The sequence below is a fragment of the Cloeon dipterum genome, chromosome 3, assembly GCF_949628265.1.
Source record: "Cloeon dipterum chromosome 3, ieCloDipt1.1, whole genome shotgun sequence".
Lineage (NCBI taxonomy): Eukaryota > Metazoa > Arthropoda > Insecta > Ephemeroptera > Baetidae > Cloeon > Cloeon dipterum.
Window position 1 is genome coordinate 13,470,400 of NC_088788.1, and position 15,971 is coordinate 13,486,370.

At 39.0% G+C, this 15,971-nt stretch overlaps 4 protein-coding genes across 4 annotated transcripts; 3 read left to right on the forward strand and 1 right to left on the reverse strand.

Annotated features, from left to right (window-relative positions):
• The first annotated feature begins 222 nt into the window (after positions 1 to 222).
• LOC135940010 (golgin subfamily A member 2-like) lies at positions 223 to 2,355 on the forward strand. Its single transcript, XM_065484649.1, has 11 exons — positions 223 to 510; positions 562 to 664; positions 722 to 837; positions 887 to 982; positions 1,035 to 1,170; positions 1,227 to 1,363; positions 1,420 to 1,530; positions 1,585 to 1,694; positions 1,742 to 1,859; positions 1,919 to 2,109; positions 2,164 to 2,355. The coding sequence occupies exons 1-11, from the start codon at positions 325 to 327 to the stop codon at positions 2,306 to 2,308; spliced, it is 1,449 nt and encodes a 482-aa protein (XP_065340721.1). The 5' UTR covers positions 223 to 324; the 3' UTR covers positions 2,309 to 2,355.
• An 8-nt stretch (positions 2,356 to 2,363) lies between these two features.
• LOC135940009 (paramyosin-like) lies at positions 2,364 to 7,792 on the forward strand. The gene is made up of 25 exons (XM_065484647.1): positions 2,364 to 2,516; positions 2,569 to 2,734; positions 2,793 to 2,928; positions 2,985 to 3,244; positions 3,300 to 3,423; positions 3,483 to 3,623; positions 3,674 to 3,823; positions 3,883 to 3,982; positions 4,032 to 4,150; positions 4,203 to 4,365; positions 4,418 to 4,598; positions 4,653 to 4,917; positions 4,972 to 5,124; positions 5,185 to 5,475; positions 5,531 to 5,682; positions 5,734 to 5,958; positions 6,015 to 6,084; positions 6,146 to 6,277; positions 6,333 to 6,563; positions 6,619 to 6,833; positions 6,884 to 7,160; positions 7,225 to 7,335; positions 7,394 to 7,478; positions 7,538 to 7,659; positions 7,712 to 7,792. The coding sequence occupies exons 1-25, from the start codon at positions 2,444 to 2,446 to the stop codon at positions 7,736 to 7,738; spliced, it is 3,969 nt and encodes a 1,322-aa protein (XP_065340719.1). The 5' UTR covers positions 2,364 to 2,443; the 3' UTR covers positions 7,739 to 7,792.
• Positions 7,793 to 8,235: 443 nt separating this feature from the next.
• On the forward strand, positions 8,236 to 9,962 carry LOC135940011 (zinc metalloproteinase nas-4-like). The gene is made up of 3 exons (XM_065484650.1): positions 8,236 to 8,653; positions 8,965 to 9,404; positions 9,801 to 9,962. The coding sequence occupies exons 1-3, from the start codon at positions 8,320 to 8,322 to the stop codon at positions 9,900 to 9,902; spliced, it is 876 nt and encodes a 291-aa protein (XP_065340722.1). The 5' UTR covers positions 8,236 to 8,319; the 3' UTR covers positions 9,903 to 9,962.
• A 2,618-nt stretch (positions 9,963 to 12,580) lies between these two features.
• LOC135938773 (phospholipase B1, membrane-associated-like) lies at positions 12,581 to 15,643 on the reverse strand. Its single transcript, XM_065482693.1, has 7 exons — positions 15,409 to 15,643; positions 15,088 to 15,301; positions 13,780 to 14,006; positions 13,547 to 13,709; positions 13,274 to 13,428; positions 13,049 to 13,217; positions 12,581 to 12,997 (listed from the first exon to the last, which is right to left on the reverse strand). The coding sequence occupies exons 1-7, from the start codon at positions 15,598 to 15,600 to the stop codon at positions 12,801 to 12,803; spliced, it is 1,317 nt and encodes a 438-aa protein (XP_065338765.1). The 5' UTR covers positions 15,601 to 15,643; the 3' UTR covers positions 12,581 to 12,800.
• Between the last annotated feature and the right edge of the window lie 328 nt (positions 15,644 to 15,971).

Genomic DNA, 15,971 nt, shown 5'->3' on the forward strand with positions numbered 1-15,971 from the left:
GGTTTAAAACACCATTGAGTTAAATTAAACGAATTAATGAGCCTTATTAAAATCTATATCAAGTTACACTATTAAGCCAAATTTAAATAAAATGAAGGTAATTATCTGAAAAACTGCTTTGAAAATAATGACATGCACGTGTCTTTGTTTTTGAAGCGTGACCATGACGACGCTGTAGGTGGGGGAGGAGGTGACGCACACCTGTCCCGCGAGCACCCCTCGCGCTCCGCAAGACCAGTCAGCAGCTCAAAGCAATAGTGAACATGGCATGCAGCTCGATTATTTTTGCTGTAAATATCTGCAGCTAGATTTTAGCTGATTTTTATGCATCAAGGCACCATGGATTGGGACTATTTTTTAGATATCAATTTTTCGGAGCTCAATAATGACAGCAAAGAAGAACTTTGTGCGCAAATCTCCGACTGTAGAATTGAAGAGGGCGCGTCTGAGGAAGAAATCAGAAAGGTTTTTGGCTTGGCACAAAAACTTCTTCGGTTTAGAGGAGTCCAGGTGAATCACTTTTTTCTAATAATTAAAAATTTTCTAAACGAAATTGAAAAGATTGAAGAGATTAAGAACGAACATTCAACAACGGTTGAGAAGTTAAGACAAGAAAATGAAGAACTGGAAAGCCAGGCTAGCTCAAGCAAGAACTCTCGAAAGGGTTAGTGATTTTAAGATCTATATAGCGCCTGATCATAGATTTTTCCGATTTCAATAGCTAGTGAAGCTAGACACGAAGCAACCCGTTTATTGAAGCAGAATAAAGAGCTCTTGGCAGAGCTGGAAGTTTTGAGAAAAAAGCACAAAGGAAAAGATCCGATGCTTGATAGCGAAGTAAACATTTATATTATGAAACAAGGACATATTTTAATTATAAAATTAGGAGGATGACTACAGGGCTGAGAAGGAAAAACAGAAAATGAGGAAAACGGTGGAGCTGCAGACGGAACATATTGGAAGTCTTTTATCTGATTTGGAGGTGAAAATTTGTCTCTGAATACTCGGCCAATATTGACCTCACTTAATTTCAGGGCGCAGAGGCAGAAAATGCAAACTTAAAACAGCATATGTCGAATTTGCGTGACAAGTTGGCAGAGGCGACTGACGCTTTGGCAGAAACAACTTCGGATCTCACCGACAGTCAAAAAGTTAATGCTGAGCTAAAAAGTAAAAGCAATTTTAAAAGGGTCAATAGTTTATCCTATACGTTTTAACAATTAAAGGCCGCATAAGTGAATCAAGAGACGAGGTCGAAAGTCTGCGGCGACAAATTTCAGAGCTTGTTGATCAGAGAAGCCAACTGGACGCGCAACTCCTACAGTTCCAACAGGCGATGGAAAGTCGAGTTGAAACATGGAAGGTTAAATTAATATTACACAAAATCCGCATCGAAGTATTCACATAAAATAATTTCAGAATTTCATGGATAAAAAAGACAGCGAAATATCGGATTTAAAACAGCAACTCCTATTTTCCCGCCCAGAGCAGTATACTCATCTGCAAGAAGTTGTTTCGGCAGTGACGCAGGTTCCATAAAATAATAAAATAAAAAGCAACACTGATTTATTTTAATTAATCTAGTCTCTGGCGGTGAGAGATCAACAAGTTAACGAACTGAGCTCTCGTTTAGAGGAGGCGACAAAAGATTTGGAAGAGAGTTCGGAAGCCTTGGAGAAGTTACGCAGCAATAAGTACAGTATTTTAAAGTATGGGAAATATTACTTAAGGCTGCCACTAGGGGTGATGGAGAGTCGAGAAAGTTATGGCAACAATTGCAAAGAGCGGTTAAAAGAGAAAGATCGCTCGAAACAAGAATAGAAGAGGCTGAGAAAGACGCGTTATTGCGTGGAGAACAGGTATTTTAAGCGAAAAATCTATATTTTTTTGGAGAAAGACAAATATGTTTAACTTACAGGTGACTGTCTTGTCAACGCAATTACAAAAATTAGAGCAAGGGGAGTTCGGACTCCCTGAAGCTCTTGCTGAGGCAAGAGAGCTGAAGCGGAACCTTGCAATCAGGGATGCAGACATTGCTCGGCTTATAAAAGCTACAAACCAAATGCAGGCCAGCCTAGATGAGCTTGCAGACCAGAATCTAGCATTAAGGTTGCGAAAAAAATTAATATAGCAAGCAAATTCTGATGTCGATTCCAATTTTAGGGAAAGATTTGGAGTTACAGAGGAGGAAATTGACGTCAGTGGTGTCCGCGAACGACGGGCAAGTGAACGACAGCGGATCGAATCATTGTTGAAGCAAGTCGCAAATTTAGAGCAGGAAAAAGTTTCCCTAAAACTACAGGCATGAAATTTTATCAGCTTGATAACGATTTAATTTTAACCTTTACATGGAAATTAGTTGCGGGAGGCAAAAAAGGGGAAGTTTATCGCAGAAAATGACGAAGAAGCGACGCTCAACGACAACGAGCAGTTTGACGTAAAAATGGTAATAGAGGAAAATGAAAGTCTGAGGAAAGGCATGCATGAAATTCTTGAAAGTATTCGGCAGCAAGATGGTAGGTATATGGATATCATTAAAGAGCAAATCGAATGAAGAACGATTTACAGCGAACAGTGACATCCACCTTGAGTCCAACTGTTTGGAGCGGCTATTAGAGGCTTTAGACGCCCGGCACGTGGCCGGTTGGTACCACCCTGCAATGAGGCTGCAAGCCCAGTTGCATACCGTTCAGGGAGTGGCCGCAGAGTTAAGAGAACAACTTCGTATCGCACGGTACCATTCATATAACAATTGATAAAAAAAGTTCTGAATATTTGACTTAATTCTGCAGGGAACAAGAGAGGGAATGGAAGCAGCACGTCGGCCTTGCGTTGGATCGGGGTGAAGGGTTCAGAGCGGCTGTAACAGACGAGGCGGATAATCGTCCAGCTTCTCAAAAGAGGATGTATATTCAACAAGAAGGAAAAGTTAGCTTTCAATACTGTGGCGAAATGATATTCTTGATATAAATGAATTTTTAAAGCCCAAGACCTCAGATTGGAGCAGCGAAATGAGGAATTTACAAGGGGAACTGAAAGGGCTGTTCAATGAAGTGTCTAAAAGCCTACCTCTGATTGCTAATGTTCGACGAGAGCACGAAGAAGAGTTGGCGGCTCAAATATCTGATCTGCAAGACTCTATTGAGGAGTACAAAAGGCATTTGGACGGGGAAAAAGACCATTCAGTTGCTGTATGCGCAGCGAAATGCGCCACTCAGAGGATTGCAGAGCGATCTGCTTTGAGGTAGATAAATTGGCTCACAATTTAAAACGTGTGCGCGTTAATTATTATCCCACAGGAAATGTCACAGTCTGGAAGCAGCGAGAAAAAATCTAAGCGAGCGATTGGAAAAGGAATCGGTCGAATCAGTTAAAAGGGAATCTGTTCTTGGACGTGAAATTGCTGCTTACAGAGAAAACGAGGTTATTTTTAGATTCACTCTCCTCATTTGCGATTAATAACGTAGCGATTTAAACTACAGATAACTCTTCAGAATAAAATAAATAAACTGACTAATTTGTTGGACCGCTGTGTGCCAATGGAAGAATACAAACAAACGCAGAACGAACTATCAAATGCAACCGAAACGTTGAGGCAAACATTACTGGAGAAGGGCAATAATGTAGTAGTGATTAAGAATTGTTTGAAGAAAATTAAAATTAATCAATTTAGGACAACGAGAGTGGAGTCTTGAGGGATTTGCAGGAGAAAGTGAAATACTTTGAATCGAAGGCTGAGAGTCTTACCAAGGAGCTGGAAAAAGACAGGGCTAATCTCAGAGTCATGCAGGCGCAAGGCCAATTCCCCGATAGTGATCAACAGGTTAAAAAAAACAAATTGTTCTCACACGATCATTAAATCGCAACAACTTTAATTTTCAGCTTGCTGCATTAGGACAGAAATTGAGTGCTTTGGAAATAAGCGAATCAACGTTAACGAAAAAAGCTGAGCATGCGGAAAAAATGTACCAGCTCGCAAAAGGTATTATTAAATTGGTAAAAAATTATTTTATTGAAGTGTCTAAAACTAGCTCAAGTGATTGAACTTGAAGAAGAAAAGCGTGAAATGGAACATCTGTTATTGAAAAATTACTCGATAAAAGACTCAGAGCTAGCAATTAGTGAATTCAAACAAATTCTAGATGTTCAGGTAAGAGTTTTCCAGATACGTATATCAAAACTATTTAAATATTTATGAAAAGGATGACTTTGCGAAAGTTACAAAACTCGAATCTGAACTGGATTTATCCCGACAAGAAATCAACTCTTTAAAAAACATAATCAACAGCAGAAATGTTGAAATGGACACGATTAGAGAGCTCAATCAGCAGCTTCAAAGTTCTGGAGACTTACAGGCTACTTTGGGTACGATAAGTTTTTTATGCGAGTCAATTCGCTTGACGCCTTTTGGTTTCAGGACGGATCACAGAGGATATTTTGTCACTCCGGTTAGAGCTGGAAAATGTTAAATTTAAACTACAGGAGAGTGAACGATTCGTTGAAGAAGAAAAGAGAAAAAATAAAAAATTAAAGACAATGTTGAAGACCATGCAAGGGGACCACTTTGACTCTGCCATTGTAATTCACAGCAGAGAAAGGTTAGTTGAGCACATTTGTATAATATATTAGAATAAATTATAAAAATATTTTAGGATCTACAAGAGGAAGCTGCTCTCAATTTGCTCTCGGCACACGGCGTGCGTTCCTTTGTCAACATTCGAACTTGCTTCAAAGTGGTTGGCATCAACTAGGAGTGAATTAGACGCAACCAAAGCTGAGCGAAAGGCGTTAGAAGTTAAAGTTGCTGATTTGGAAACTGAGTTTGAAAAATTGAAGATAGTTCAAGCCTCACAGAATGAACCTCAAAGCGATCAATTACAAGAATGGCAGTCACGAATTTTGCAGTTGAGGATAAAGGTGCGTTTGCTCTTAATTCATGAGTAAAAATTTGAAGATGGAACATCTATATAGGAATTGGAGAGCTCGAGGAAAGCAGAACACCTGGAGAAAGAATGCAATGATCTCAAGTGCCAAGTTGTCAGTTTAAAAACTCATTCAAGGATGCTTGAAGATGAGCGACTAGAGCTAGAAAAAAATTGGGAACAACGACTAATGAATTTGGAAGTAATTAATTAATTTCTTAGATTATTGATCTCATAATTGATGTTATTTAATATTTTGCAGTTTGAAAAATCTATGAGTGGAGTAGAAAATATCGAAAAGCCCATTGACAAATCCAAGCAGGAGCCAGAAATGGTCGTCGAAGAGCTGGATGATCCTCAACAAAAAGAAGAGAAACCAAACCAAAAAACCCACCCACATAAAAAATTAATACGAAGGGGTACTTTCACATCCCTCCATGACAACACTGATGTGCTTAAAAAGGAGTTACAAAGCAAAGAAGAAAGAATCTCTCATTTGGAAAGGATGGTCGACGGTCAGCAGGGCGACTCAAGAGCTAAGCTTGCCCTTGAAGTGCGTTCAATGGTAGAATGAAGACCGGAATTTTAATTAAAAAATTCACTTTCAGGCTATGGTTGCCAGTTTATCCGAGTTGGTCTCTCTAAAAGAGGCAGCTGTGGTGCGGGCCCGGCAGCGCCTGAAGGAGGCTCACGACGAGCATTCAAATGTTACCAAAGAATTGAGAAGGCAACTTTTTGATTTGCAAAATTCCATGGCAAAGTAAAAAGAGTTATTGAATTTGTAATCCCATATCAACCTTAAGCATTTTAGACTGGAAGGGAGTAAAGTTAGGGAGCATACAGCCCCGGAAGTATCGCAAGGGCCAACAGTAACCAAGCTTTTGACTCAATTGCACACTGTCGAGGATGAGCTCAGGGTTTCCAATCACAGTGCAGGGACTTTAGCAGGACAGCTAAAAACCCTGAGTGGAGAATTGCAAAAGTGGAAAGACCTTGCAGAAGCCAGACAGACCAAGCTACTGTCTCTTCAAGAAAGGTAATGGAAAATTGTAAACTCAATGCTTTTCATTTTTAATTAACACGATTAAAAAGATTTGAGGAAGAGGAGAGTCAAGCGATGGCTGGAAGATTTTCAAATATCAGGATTGCTGAAAAAGCTGAGGTGACTTGTAGCCCTAATATTTTGCAATTTTAATTTTTTTAATCGATGGTAATATTAACAGACAGAAAGATCTGAAAAAGAATTGAATTCAGCCCGTTCCAATATTGAGTTGGCTCGGTCTCGTCAGGAAGTGGAAAATCTGCGAGAAATGGTTGCAAATATGCAAGAACAAATCAAGAAATTGCAAGGGAAGGTATATGAATTAATTAAACAATCTAAGGATACAATAAACTTACAAGAATTCAAAGGTCAACGAAAGAAGGCGGCGCTCTCAAAGTTTTTCTTTGGAAAGGCCAGAAAAACTTACTTCCGATCCAATTCCTAAAGTAGTGGAAAAACCTCCCATGCAACCGAGGTTTGAAAACGCGAAGGTAGCCTCCATTATCAGCAAATTGCAGACCCAGGTCAAACAACTCCAGGAAGAAAATGAGTCATATAAAACCAGGGAACAACTAATACTCGACCAAAGCAAAGCAAAAGTGAGAAGTTAGCAAAAATGAATTGTTTTAAATTTTAAAAACGAATTTACTTTAGACAAGCGAAGTTGTATCGAGATGGGAGGAGAGAAAAAAACTGCAAGTGAAATGCGACAAGCTCAAATTAAAGTTGGAAGAATCGGAGGCAACTTGTAAAAAACTGAAGGAAAGTAATCTAGCTTTGCGCACCTTGATTGAGCGATTGGAACGCGAGAAAATTTTATTGGACACGCAAATCAGGAGGAAAACAAATTCAGTCACGATTGCAGAAAAGTAAAATTGAATTATAAAATTGGTATATGTCAGTATCAGACACTTTTCAGGCCAGTTTCAGCTGAAGCTCAACTTGCCAAATTACGCACAAAACTAGCCACAAACGAGGAAGAGTGTGCAAGCTTGCGTCGACAGTTGGAACACCATAAAAGAGTGGCTGACGACGTTCCCAGGTTCAGGGCGGAACTTTCGACCCTTCGAGGAAAGTATGAAACGCAGCGGGAGTCGGCAGTGCAAATGCAAAGCAAAATTGCGCGACTGGAGGCGACGAATTTGGAGCTCAATCTCAAAGTCGACGATTTGAGGAATTCCAGCAGAAATACTGACGTAATAGATTAATTGTAACATATTTTCAAAAGACACCCATTATTAAAATCTACTTTGTTGGTAGAGGGGAGATGACAGTGACGAAGGAATGTCGCGAGAAGAGTTGCAACGAACTGTTTTAATGCTTGGACAGCATGTGCGAAAACTTCAGGAAAAATTAAGAAGTGCTCGAGAGGTAAAATTAGAAATTAATTAGAATGCTGAGATCTAGACTAGAATTATTTTAATTTTAGGGTTCTGGAGATTCTGCATCAGCAGAGGCTAGCCAGAAACTGCATACAGCTTTAAGAAGGAAACTTTCGCTTGAAAATGAAGTTTGTAAGAGTTAAAAGAATTTTTGCAAGTTATACAAAATAACACGTTACCGTTGATTTTAGCTCAGTTAAAACATGAGCGAACTGAACTAAGCGCTCAGTTGCACCAAAAGGTTAAAATTTTGGTTGAAGTGAGAGCAGCATTACAAGAGGCGTCGCTGAGGGAAGCAGCACTTAAATCTGAGGTAAATCTGTACTAGAAGTTAAAGATCTTAAAAATATCCACTTCAATTCCAGATTGCGAGTTTGAGAAGAATGAAGTAGCGTTGGTTTTATAAGACAATAAATCTAATAAAAATAATTTTGTGACTCAAGAATACAATTTAATTTATCAGCAGGCACCTTTTGCAGCAATATAGAAATCCATTTTCCTAACATAAACACTAGACTGTGATATATTATGGTGAATGCATAACAATCCTATTTAAAAGCATAACAACATAAACTATTGTAATCTGCGACGTAAATTTCTACTTTACTGACGGGACGAGTAATCGCAGAAATTTCGATAGCATTCTATGTAGAGCGTGAAATGCTCATTTAATTATCACATATTAAGTTGAAAATCCCAGGAAACGTCACCTTCCTCGATTTTTTTTCTCGACCAACCCTCCCACATTGCTATCTTCGACCAGCACAGCCAAGCAGCCCTGGCATTGGCGTCGTGGAAATAAAACAGGGACAGGAAAATGTGTTAAAATTTTTACAGAACTCATTAGCAGTGCATATCAGTGACGTCCGCCCTTGACAGTTCCCTCCGCTTTTAATTTTTCTTCGGTGAAACGATTTCATTCCCGCACCTGATAAAACAAACAAACCACATCGGTGCGTATTCCTTTTCAGTCATGTTTCGTCTCTTCGTGCCCCTGGCCTGCGTGGCTGCCTGTATGGCCGCCCCTAAGGAGGCCACTTTAAAGGGCTTCAACTACCGCAACTCCCCTGACATTACGCCGAACTATGGAGCCCTAGCCGACCGAGTTTTCGGGAGACCGGACAGCTCTACCGGAGATAGGGTGGCCATGTATGACCCTGAGAAGGACGAGGTCAACCCTGAGGAACTGGGCAGCTACGCGGCAGGGGACATCCTTGTGCCTGGGGTGACGAGTAGAAACGGTCTGGTGGCCACCACGTCTAGATGGCCGAGAGGCCAAATTCCTTTCGTCATTTCATCCAGTTTTGGTTAGATAACGTTTTTCGACTCACAATCAATTAATAGAGTGCAAATTTTGTTGGAGAGCTAGTTTTACTGATTCTTAAAATAGTGAATTAGAAGATTATTTAGTAAAAAAATATACATTGTATTTTAGATAGGAAATTTTCCCCCGTACATTTTTTATTCCTTGCTTTCTCTTATGAAAAGTGAGAATAATATTATGTTTCTAGATGTGCGAATATTTGACCCAAATAATAAATAAAGCCACATTTTGTTCCTATCCCTAAAGAAAACTCCAGAGTTGGCAAATTTGAAACAATTGAAAATAACCCTTCAGCTCCACGAGACGTCGACATAATCCACCAGGCGATGGATGTGTACCACCAGCTGACGTGCGTGCGTTTCTTCCCTTGGAGCGGCCGCGAGAAAGACTACGTGAGCATCGAGAACAGCAACAGTGGCTGCTGGGCCTCGGTGGGCCGCACGGGTGGTAAGCAACAGGTCAACCTGCAGTCCCCGGCATGCTTGATGAGGGTGGGCACCGTGCTGCATGAGCTCATGCACACCGTCGGCTTCCTGCACGAGCAGAATCGCGCTGAACGCGACCAGTTTGTCGAGATACTGTGGAAGAACGTGGAGAAAAACCGCGAAGAAAACTTTAAAAAGATCCCGGCGTCGGTCGCGTATACTCAAATTCCATATGACTATGAGAGTGTCATGCACTACTCGACGGCGGCGTTCAGCTCCAACGGAAAGCCAACGCTTAAGACCAAGAAGGTAAATTTCAAGTTGGATAGCGATAGCACACTTCAAGAGTGCTTTAGTTTTTTGTCTGTGAGGTTAATTTTTTTAAATTATTCAATGGCAATTTTTATTTTAAATGAAAGATTTAATATTTAAAGGGTAAATTAATAGCACTTAACTATGCAAGAAAATTATTTACTTCCGTAATATTCAAGGATTTTATTGCCAAATGATACGGACAAAAAAGTTGTAGAACTGGTTTGGTCAATATTACTGTGTTCGCATTAAATTTTGCTTCCTAACAAATTGGTTTTCGTTTTCATTGAAGGTCAAACAGTTTAATTATAAAAGAACGCGAAATATCATGTCATATATTTCTTAAATGGATTTTAAGGAGTATTCTTCATAAAGTTCCTCATTTTTTTTTAGGGAGGCAACTTTAAAGTTGGACAGAGGGAGCGAATGAGCGTTGGGGACATCCATAAAATCAACATGATGTACAAATGCGACGGCCCATTTTCGTATGTTTAAATATTGTGAGCATTTTTCTGCGATTTATTAAAGTGTATACACGGAGTTTTTCAAAACCTTTTTCAGTATTTTTTTTACCCGACACGTGGCAAGGTTCCAATCCTTATATATGCAAGTCAAAGGGGGAAATGGTTTGATAAAAAACAAGCAAATCATTCCTGCACACGAGTTTAATTTAAAATGTAAATATGCGCACATTATAATAGTAATATCTCATCGCTGGGAAAAAATATTATCAGTGTGTTTCTTTACGGAAACAGACAAGCTTATCAATTTCACTTAATTAAGGAAACATTTGAACGACCATAAATTTTAATATTGCTTTAAGGGTCAATGAAGCCGAAATAGTAATATAATGTTGGTCCAGTTTAAAATTTTCAATTTCTCCTGATCAATTTTTTCGTTTTAAGGTTACATACATATACATACTCTCGTCAAATGTTACCGAATTTCCATCTTCTGCAATATACGTTAAATAAAGAGACAAAATCCCTGAAATTTTATTGCTCTATTATCACCTTCTTTGACTTAAGAAAATTTATTTTTGTAAGAGTAATTCCTCCCTGTGATTTTTTCCTTGTTAATTGAAACTCCAAGCAAAAAAGCAATGAATATTGACCGTTAGTCGACTTTCTCACCTATACATAGATTAATTAGTGCGCGACAAAAAAGGCTATGATATTATGCCCAAAGCATAATTAATTGAAGGCCAATAACTTTAAAGATTATCATAGGTAGATGAAATATTAAATGAAAATCTCTTTGCACCAGAGCCAGTGCTCAATTCAAAGTGTGTATGTTAATTTATCTATTCGCTGAGCAAAATTATTCAAACTAATAGTCCGTTATTTTTATAGAAACAGTGATCATGCGATAAAGTTTTAATTTCCCCGCTTTATTATACTTTATTTTTAATTGCAAATTTTACCCCCGACAGTTAAATTATTCAGTTATGTAATTGTAATATTAATTGCTCTAAAATACATACATAAATTTACATGCATATTATATATTGAGTATCTGTTCCTGGTCTACGATTTCATTCTACGTTACTCACCAAACTCGATCATGACATGGATGAGTCTAGCGGCTAAGTTCACATTCGTAATCAGGTGAGGTGACTGTAGTCCAAGTCCACTGATTTAGTGTCAAAGAGCAAAAAAGGAGGCAGAATATGACTGCTGGTGAAATAGTTGAGTGGATCCGAAAAATTATGAAATCCTGATTAATTCCGATGTCGACTACTCTAGCCTCTAGCCGGCCCGGGCCGGCCTTGCCAACAGGCCAAAGAGTGTCACGACACCTGAATTGTTATCCTTCGTTCTTTGCGGTGTAACGTGATGAAGCACAGCAACAGCAGATCACACAAACGTCACAAACAGCAACAGCTGGGTCCAGAGCGCTCCATCCTCCAACCTCTAAGCATACTATAAACAATCGTCGTAGGGGTAAGGGTAGGGGAGTCACTGGAACTGGAGTCGCACAGCAAAAACAGAGATGGGACATGAGACTTCGTCTAGGTACATAGCGGAATAGGAAAAATAGCGCATTGCTCAACAACCAGACAGCCGGACGCCAACTTCGTTGTTGCAAGGGCAACATCTATTCGACAGTGAAAATTTCGGTGTTTGTTGAGCGATGCGCAGCTTCTCTGCTTCCATGACGACTTTTCGTTTGTCAGTGTCAGTGAATATAATATGATAATGCCATTAAAAAAGGTAAGCAAAAAGTAATCTAATTTAAAAGATTCTGCTTCGAACCATTTAATAATATTATCTATGTATTACGTTAATAAATTTAAGAGAACACAACTCAGATCTATAAGTTTGGTTCGTTTTTGCAAAAATATCGATGCATTTTTTACAAATTTTAGGTAAAATTCATACACGTGACATTTTAGTCCCTGCGCTGGGGCTTCTACAAAACATAGTAGAAGTGTCTTCGGCTATCATTGTTGAGCGCATGCCTTTTTCGTGCAATTTACTTGCACTTAATTTTGTAATGTGAGAATCCGAACGATGTTTGGAGTCGAGTATGGGCTGATACGCGCTTTTTGCACTCATATTATTTGAATCTTTTGCGTTGCAATGACGATTCCAGTCGGATTTGGGAGCATTAATTGCTTTCAGCTGTCACGTCCCACTTTTTCTAACTTGCAACTTTCCAGCACGCATACGCGTGAATGAATTTCACTGGACGAATTCTAGCGTTTTGATGAAACACCTTGGTGCGGGGGCAGTAACACGAGCTGGTCCTATTCTGGACTGGGCTTCCTCCGAGATGAGTCCATGCGCCTAACGCCCATGTTATTGGGACGCGGAGTTTTCGCGATTTGATCGTTATCAGGAAGAGGCGAACCGATCAAAAATGAAATCAAATGATTGAGTTTTACTCCTATATATAGTGGTATTTTTTTTGTATATTTCTGATTCTTCCTCACATATAATTAGGCTAACCAGAACGCTATTTAATATAAATTATTAAATGGGAATAATTTTATTGCGGTTTATAAATTTAATGCTCGTATATTATATTAACACTATTTTTTACCTGCAGTAATTTTTTGATTCTATTTTCTGAATCATTTAAGCTGCTTCCCTCACAAAAATTTCATAATTTCATTTTTTTATTTTACGTCTTAAATTATTAGTCTATTCAAATAAAATTAAAAGGCATGATTATTTTTTATAAAAAATAGTTTTATTTTTATAATGTTCTATTATTTTGAATGGGTAACTTCAGGTTTTTGGAAAATGTATATGAAATTTTTACAGTTTTTTTTGTAAATAACATAAAACTTCATTCAACAATTTTTAGCTAATAGGAGATAACTATCTAGATGAACAATAATATTTACAACTTGATATTTCGCTCTCCTAAATGAAAAATCGCCGATATTTAATAATTATTTTTTTCGTTGATTTTCATTGAGGTATTCTCTCCACTTCTCTTCAATCGAACACTGTTAGTATTTATCCTGGTGTAAATGTATGGCCAAGACTCTGAAGGGCAGTTGAATTTTGTCAGCACGTCCGCCCAGTCCATTGATTTCTCTCCAACGGGTTCCAACATGTTGTTCCACAGTGCATTCGCAGCTTTTTATTTAATTAGTATAAACTCTGAGTTTAGATGAACAATCAACTAACCTCTGGCGTATCCAGACTGACTCAAATGAAAACAGTCAGGTGACAATAGAGAAATATCCGTCATATTATGGCCAAAGTTGTTAATGCGTGTTGGAAAAATCAGCCGCGTTGTGAAGGGCTGGGACACAACTGCGAAATTGTCCAATCCGTCATATCTGCCATCATTTGCCTTAAAAAATTTCCAATGATAAAATATTCGTGAAATTAGATCATTTTTATTGGTACCACTTCCAAAGAAACATTTGTCATGGCGTGGACAATGTCTGAGTATAAATTCTTGCTTCTGTCATATCTTGGTCCAAAAAGACAAGGGCAGAAGATTCTGTGCGGCGCGTAGCATGACAAAGGCAGTTTCATTTGCATCAGAAGTAAATCAATACCTGGATAATATACAAGTGAAGCGGATAAGTAGTGAAAAATATAAATTGAAAACAAAACTATTTTATTTTCTATTCAATTGTGATTTGCAAGTCAGGGAAATATTTTGCTCTCACGTACGTCCCAATGCCACAAAATTGACGAGAGTGCGAGGCATGTTATCCCTTAAGTAGTCCAATGCGTTGATCAAGTTTTTCTTGAACCTGGCTGCCATTTCCTGGGGTTGTTCCGAGTAACACATCTCCAGGCATATATCGTTGTTTCCGATCAAAAGTGTAACAAGCTAAGAATTGGTAATAATTTGTTAAAAACCACTGTAACGTATTTTCCTTAATTATTGTTTCGGAATATACCTTCCAATCCTCCTGGAAATTCACTTTCGGGTGCGATTTGATCCTTTTAACCAGAACCTTGGCCATGAAGGCGAGATCATCTGAGGTGGCACCTCCTTCAGCCACGTTAAAACCGGCAGAATACGCGTGAGCTGGCCCATCGCCAGTTGAAAAGCCCACCAGTTCAGGGTTGAACTGACGCAAAATGTTTGGCAGCGTAAGGACGCTCCTCCAAGATCCGTCTCCACCTAATGCGGATAAAATTGCTGATCGATTTTCAACAAAGGGATCACCCCGCCAGAAATATAATTCCGGCAGATAACATGATAAAAGCGATAAACGCATTTTGTCCGCAGTAGGTATCGTTAAACATTTTTACCATCACATTATTTTTCCACTACATAATAACAGATTTTAGCCAATTTTCAATTGCACAAGGGTATATAGAGATTTAAATCAGTTTTGCAAAAATGTGTAATTAGCAGTGCTCCACACTAAACGCACTTCCGCATCATGATCTTCAAGGATGGCTAGTAACGAAATTGCATAAGCACACAATTGCTTTAAGCATACACACCTCTGCACTCACCGCCTATAATTTTGTCTTAACCCGCAGAACGCCTAAACAGTCGTCGCAGCGTGTCATTTGAAAAGTGTCAAACCCGCGCTATTTTTTATTTACCTTCAAGGTTGATATATTTATTCCGCTACTAAACTGAGTCAATTCTTTTGTTTAAAAAAAGCTCCAATTATTTTCTAATTCAACTCGAACGTCAAATCATATAGGGAAAAAATATTTTATCGTTAATTCAGAAGAGCGTGACAATATTTTTTTAACACTGAACAAACACTCGATAGATCCTAGGCGTATAACATTTCAACTTTTTAGGATATTGAACCCTCTCGTCTCTAGCCAATATTTATTCTGGTTTCCGCAACTGGTTTGTCCTTGCTAAAGGAATGACAGGTTTTCTGAGGCTTTGCCAAAGTGTGTTTTTATGCATATTTGGGCGATGATAGATGATAAATGCCTTTAGGGCTATGCCTAGCTATTGGCTCATTTCGTATGAGAACCGCTCTTTGGCCAACTTTTACACGCTTCTAAACGTTTTGCAAGAGACTTGACTGAGATTGGAATAAATTCGTAGAATAATTCACAAAGGAAGACCCCTTTTCGAAAGTGCATCATTTAATAATGAAAGTTTTTCTAATTTAAATTAAAATCGTATTTGCTGAGCAATTACAAAATTGAAAAACAATTTATTCTACTTAATGATTATTTAATAAAAGTTAGAGAAGGTCAATAATTTTTTAACTGCGTTGTCTCACCTATGCTCCACACAAGTCCTCGATTCTCAATGGGGACCTGTAACTGGGTTGAAGCAGAGGCGCCAAAACCCGCGGTTAAACTGTCTCCCAAAGCCGCGATTACGTCTATATCGCCAGGCATCAACTGATGAACAGAAGTCGGCTTTTTTGCAGACCGATACTTTGAAGGGTCACTGCAAGGAAATGGGACGTTGTTTAGCTCCGTCTGGATTTTCTGCGAGCAAAGTAACCAGAATAATTTGAAACTCAAAAAATTAAACGTACTTCATCAAAATAATAAAAATAAAAAGCTTTTTTATTTAATTTGTTTCGAACACTGACCTGGAGTCTTTTAGCAGCTTGCCGTCTTGCTTGGACCCTCTCGTTAGTACCGAGAATTCCATACAAGAAGTCCTTGATTCCCATTTCGACACGCGAGGAAAACGCGCTTGGAAAAGTAGGGGTGGCCACATTTTCCCGCACGTGCAATAGGAAACAGAACTGGACGAAGAGAGCCGCAGTAAACAGTCTCATTGTCACTGCAAGACTGCTCTGCCGATCAGATTAGCGCCCCAGCCTCTACCGGTTGCCGCTGGAATAATGTTTCGCAGTCCCTTGTCGGCTCTTCTTTCAATGTCAAGTTCAGAGGCGTGTTGAGGAAGCAAAGCTTCGTCTCGCGGGTGCGGGTAGGTATACTTAAAATTGCAAAAAAGGAGTGGTCTCCTCCTCCCCATCCTTTTTTCATTTTACAATCCAACCGCGTGGTCCTCATGGTTCTGTCCTGACCATGTTAACGCGAGAAGGAAAGGAAAACGCAAGATTGAATTTCAAGATCTTTTGTGGGCTGCTGCCATGTGTAGCTGAATTATATGGCACGGGATTTCCCCCAAACAGGTCTCAAAAAT

Bases quoted from the DNA above. Each gene is read 5' to 3' on its own strand.
- LOC135940010 (XM_065484649.1), top strand. From the start codon at position 325: ATGCATCAAGGCACCATGGATTGGGACTATTTTTTAGATATCAATTTT. The intron at 1,364-1,419 runs GTTAAATTAATA...AAATAATTTCAG, and splicing joins GTCGAGTTGAAACATGGAAG to AATTTCATGGATAAAAAAGA. The intron at 1,695-1,741 runs GTACAGTATTTT...GGCTGCCACTAG, and splicing joins GAGAAGTTACGCAGCAATAA to GGGTGATGGAGAGTCGAGAA.
- LOC135940009 (XM_065484647.1), top strand. From the start codon at position 2,444: ATGGTAATAGAGGAAAATGAAAGTCTGAGGAAAGGCATGCATGAAATT. The intron at 5,683-5,733 runs GTAAAAAGAGTT...TAAGCATTTTAG, and splicing joins TTGCAAAATTCCATGGCAAA to ACTGGAAGGGAGTAAAGTTA. The intron at 5,959-6,014 runs GTAATGGAAAAT...ACGATTAAAAAG, and splicing joins CTACTGTCTCTTCAAGAAAG to ATTTGAGGAAGAGGAGAGTC.
- LOC135940011 (XM_065484650.1), top strand. From the start codon at position 8,320: ATGTTTCGTCTCTTCGTGCCCCTGGCCTGCGTGGCTGCCTGTATGGCC. The intron at 8,654-8,964 runs GTTAGATAACGT...ATAACCCTTCAG, and splicing joins CGTCATTTCATCCAGTTTTG to CTCCACGAGACGTCGACATA. The intron at 9,405-9,800 runs GTAAATTTCAAG...ATTTTTTTTTAG, and splicing joins CAACGCTTAAGACCAAGAAG to GGAGGCAACTTTAAAGTTGG.
- LOC135938773 (XM_065482693.1), bottom strand. From the start codon at position 15,600: ATGAGACTGTTTACTGCGGCTCTCTTCGTCCAGTTCTGTTTCCTATTG. The intron at 15,302-15,408 runs GTCAGTGTTCGA...CTTTGCTCGCAG, and splicing joins AAGCTGCTAAAAGACTCCAG to AAAATCCAGACGGAGCTAAA. The intron at 14,007-15,087 runs GTGAGACAACGC...TATCCGCATTAG, and splicing joins AGGACTTGTGTGGAGCATAG to GTGGAGACGGATCTTGGAGG.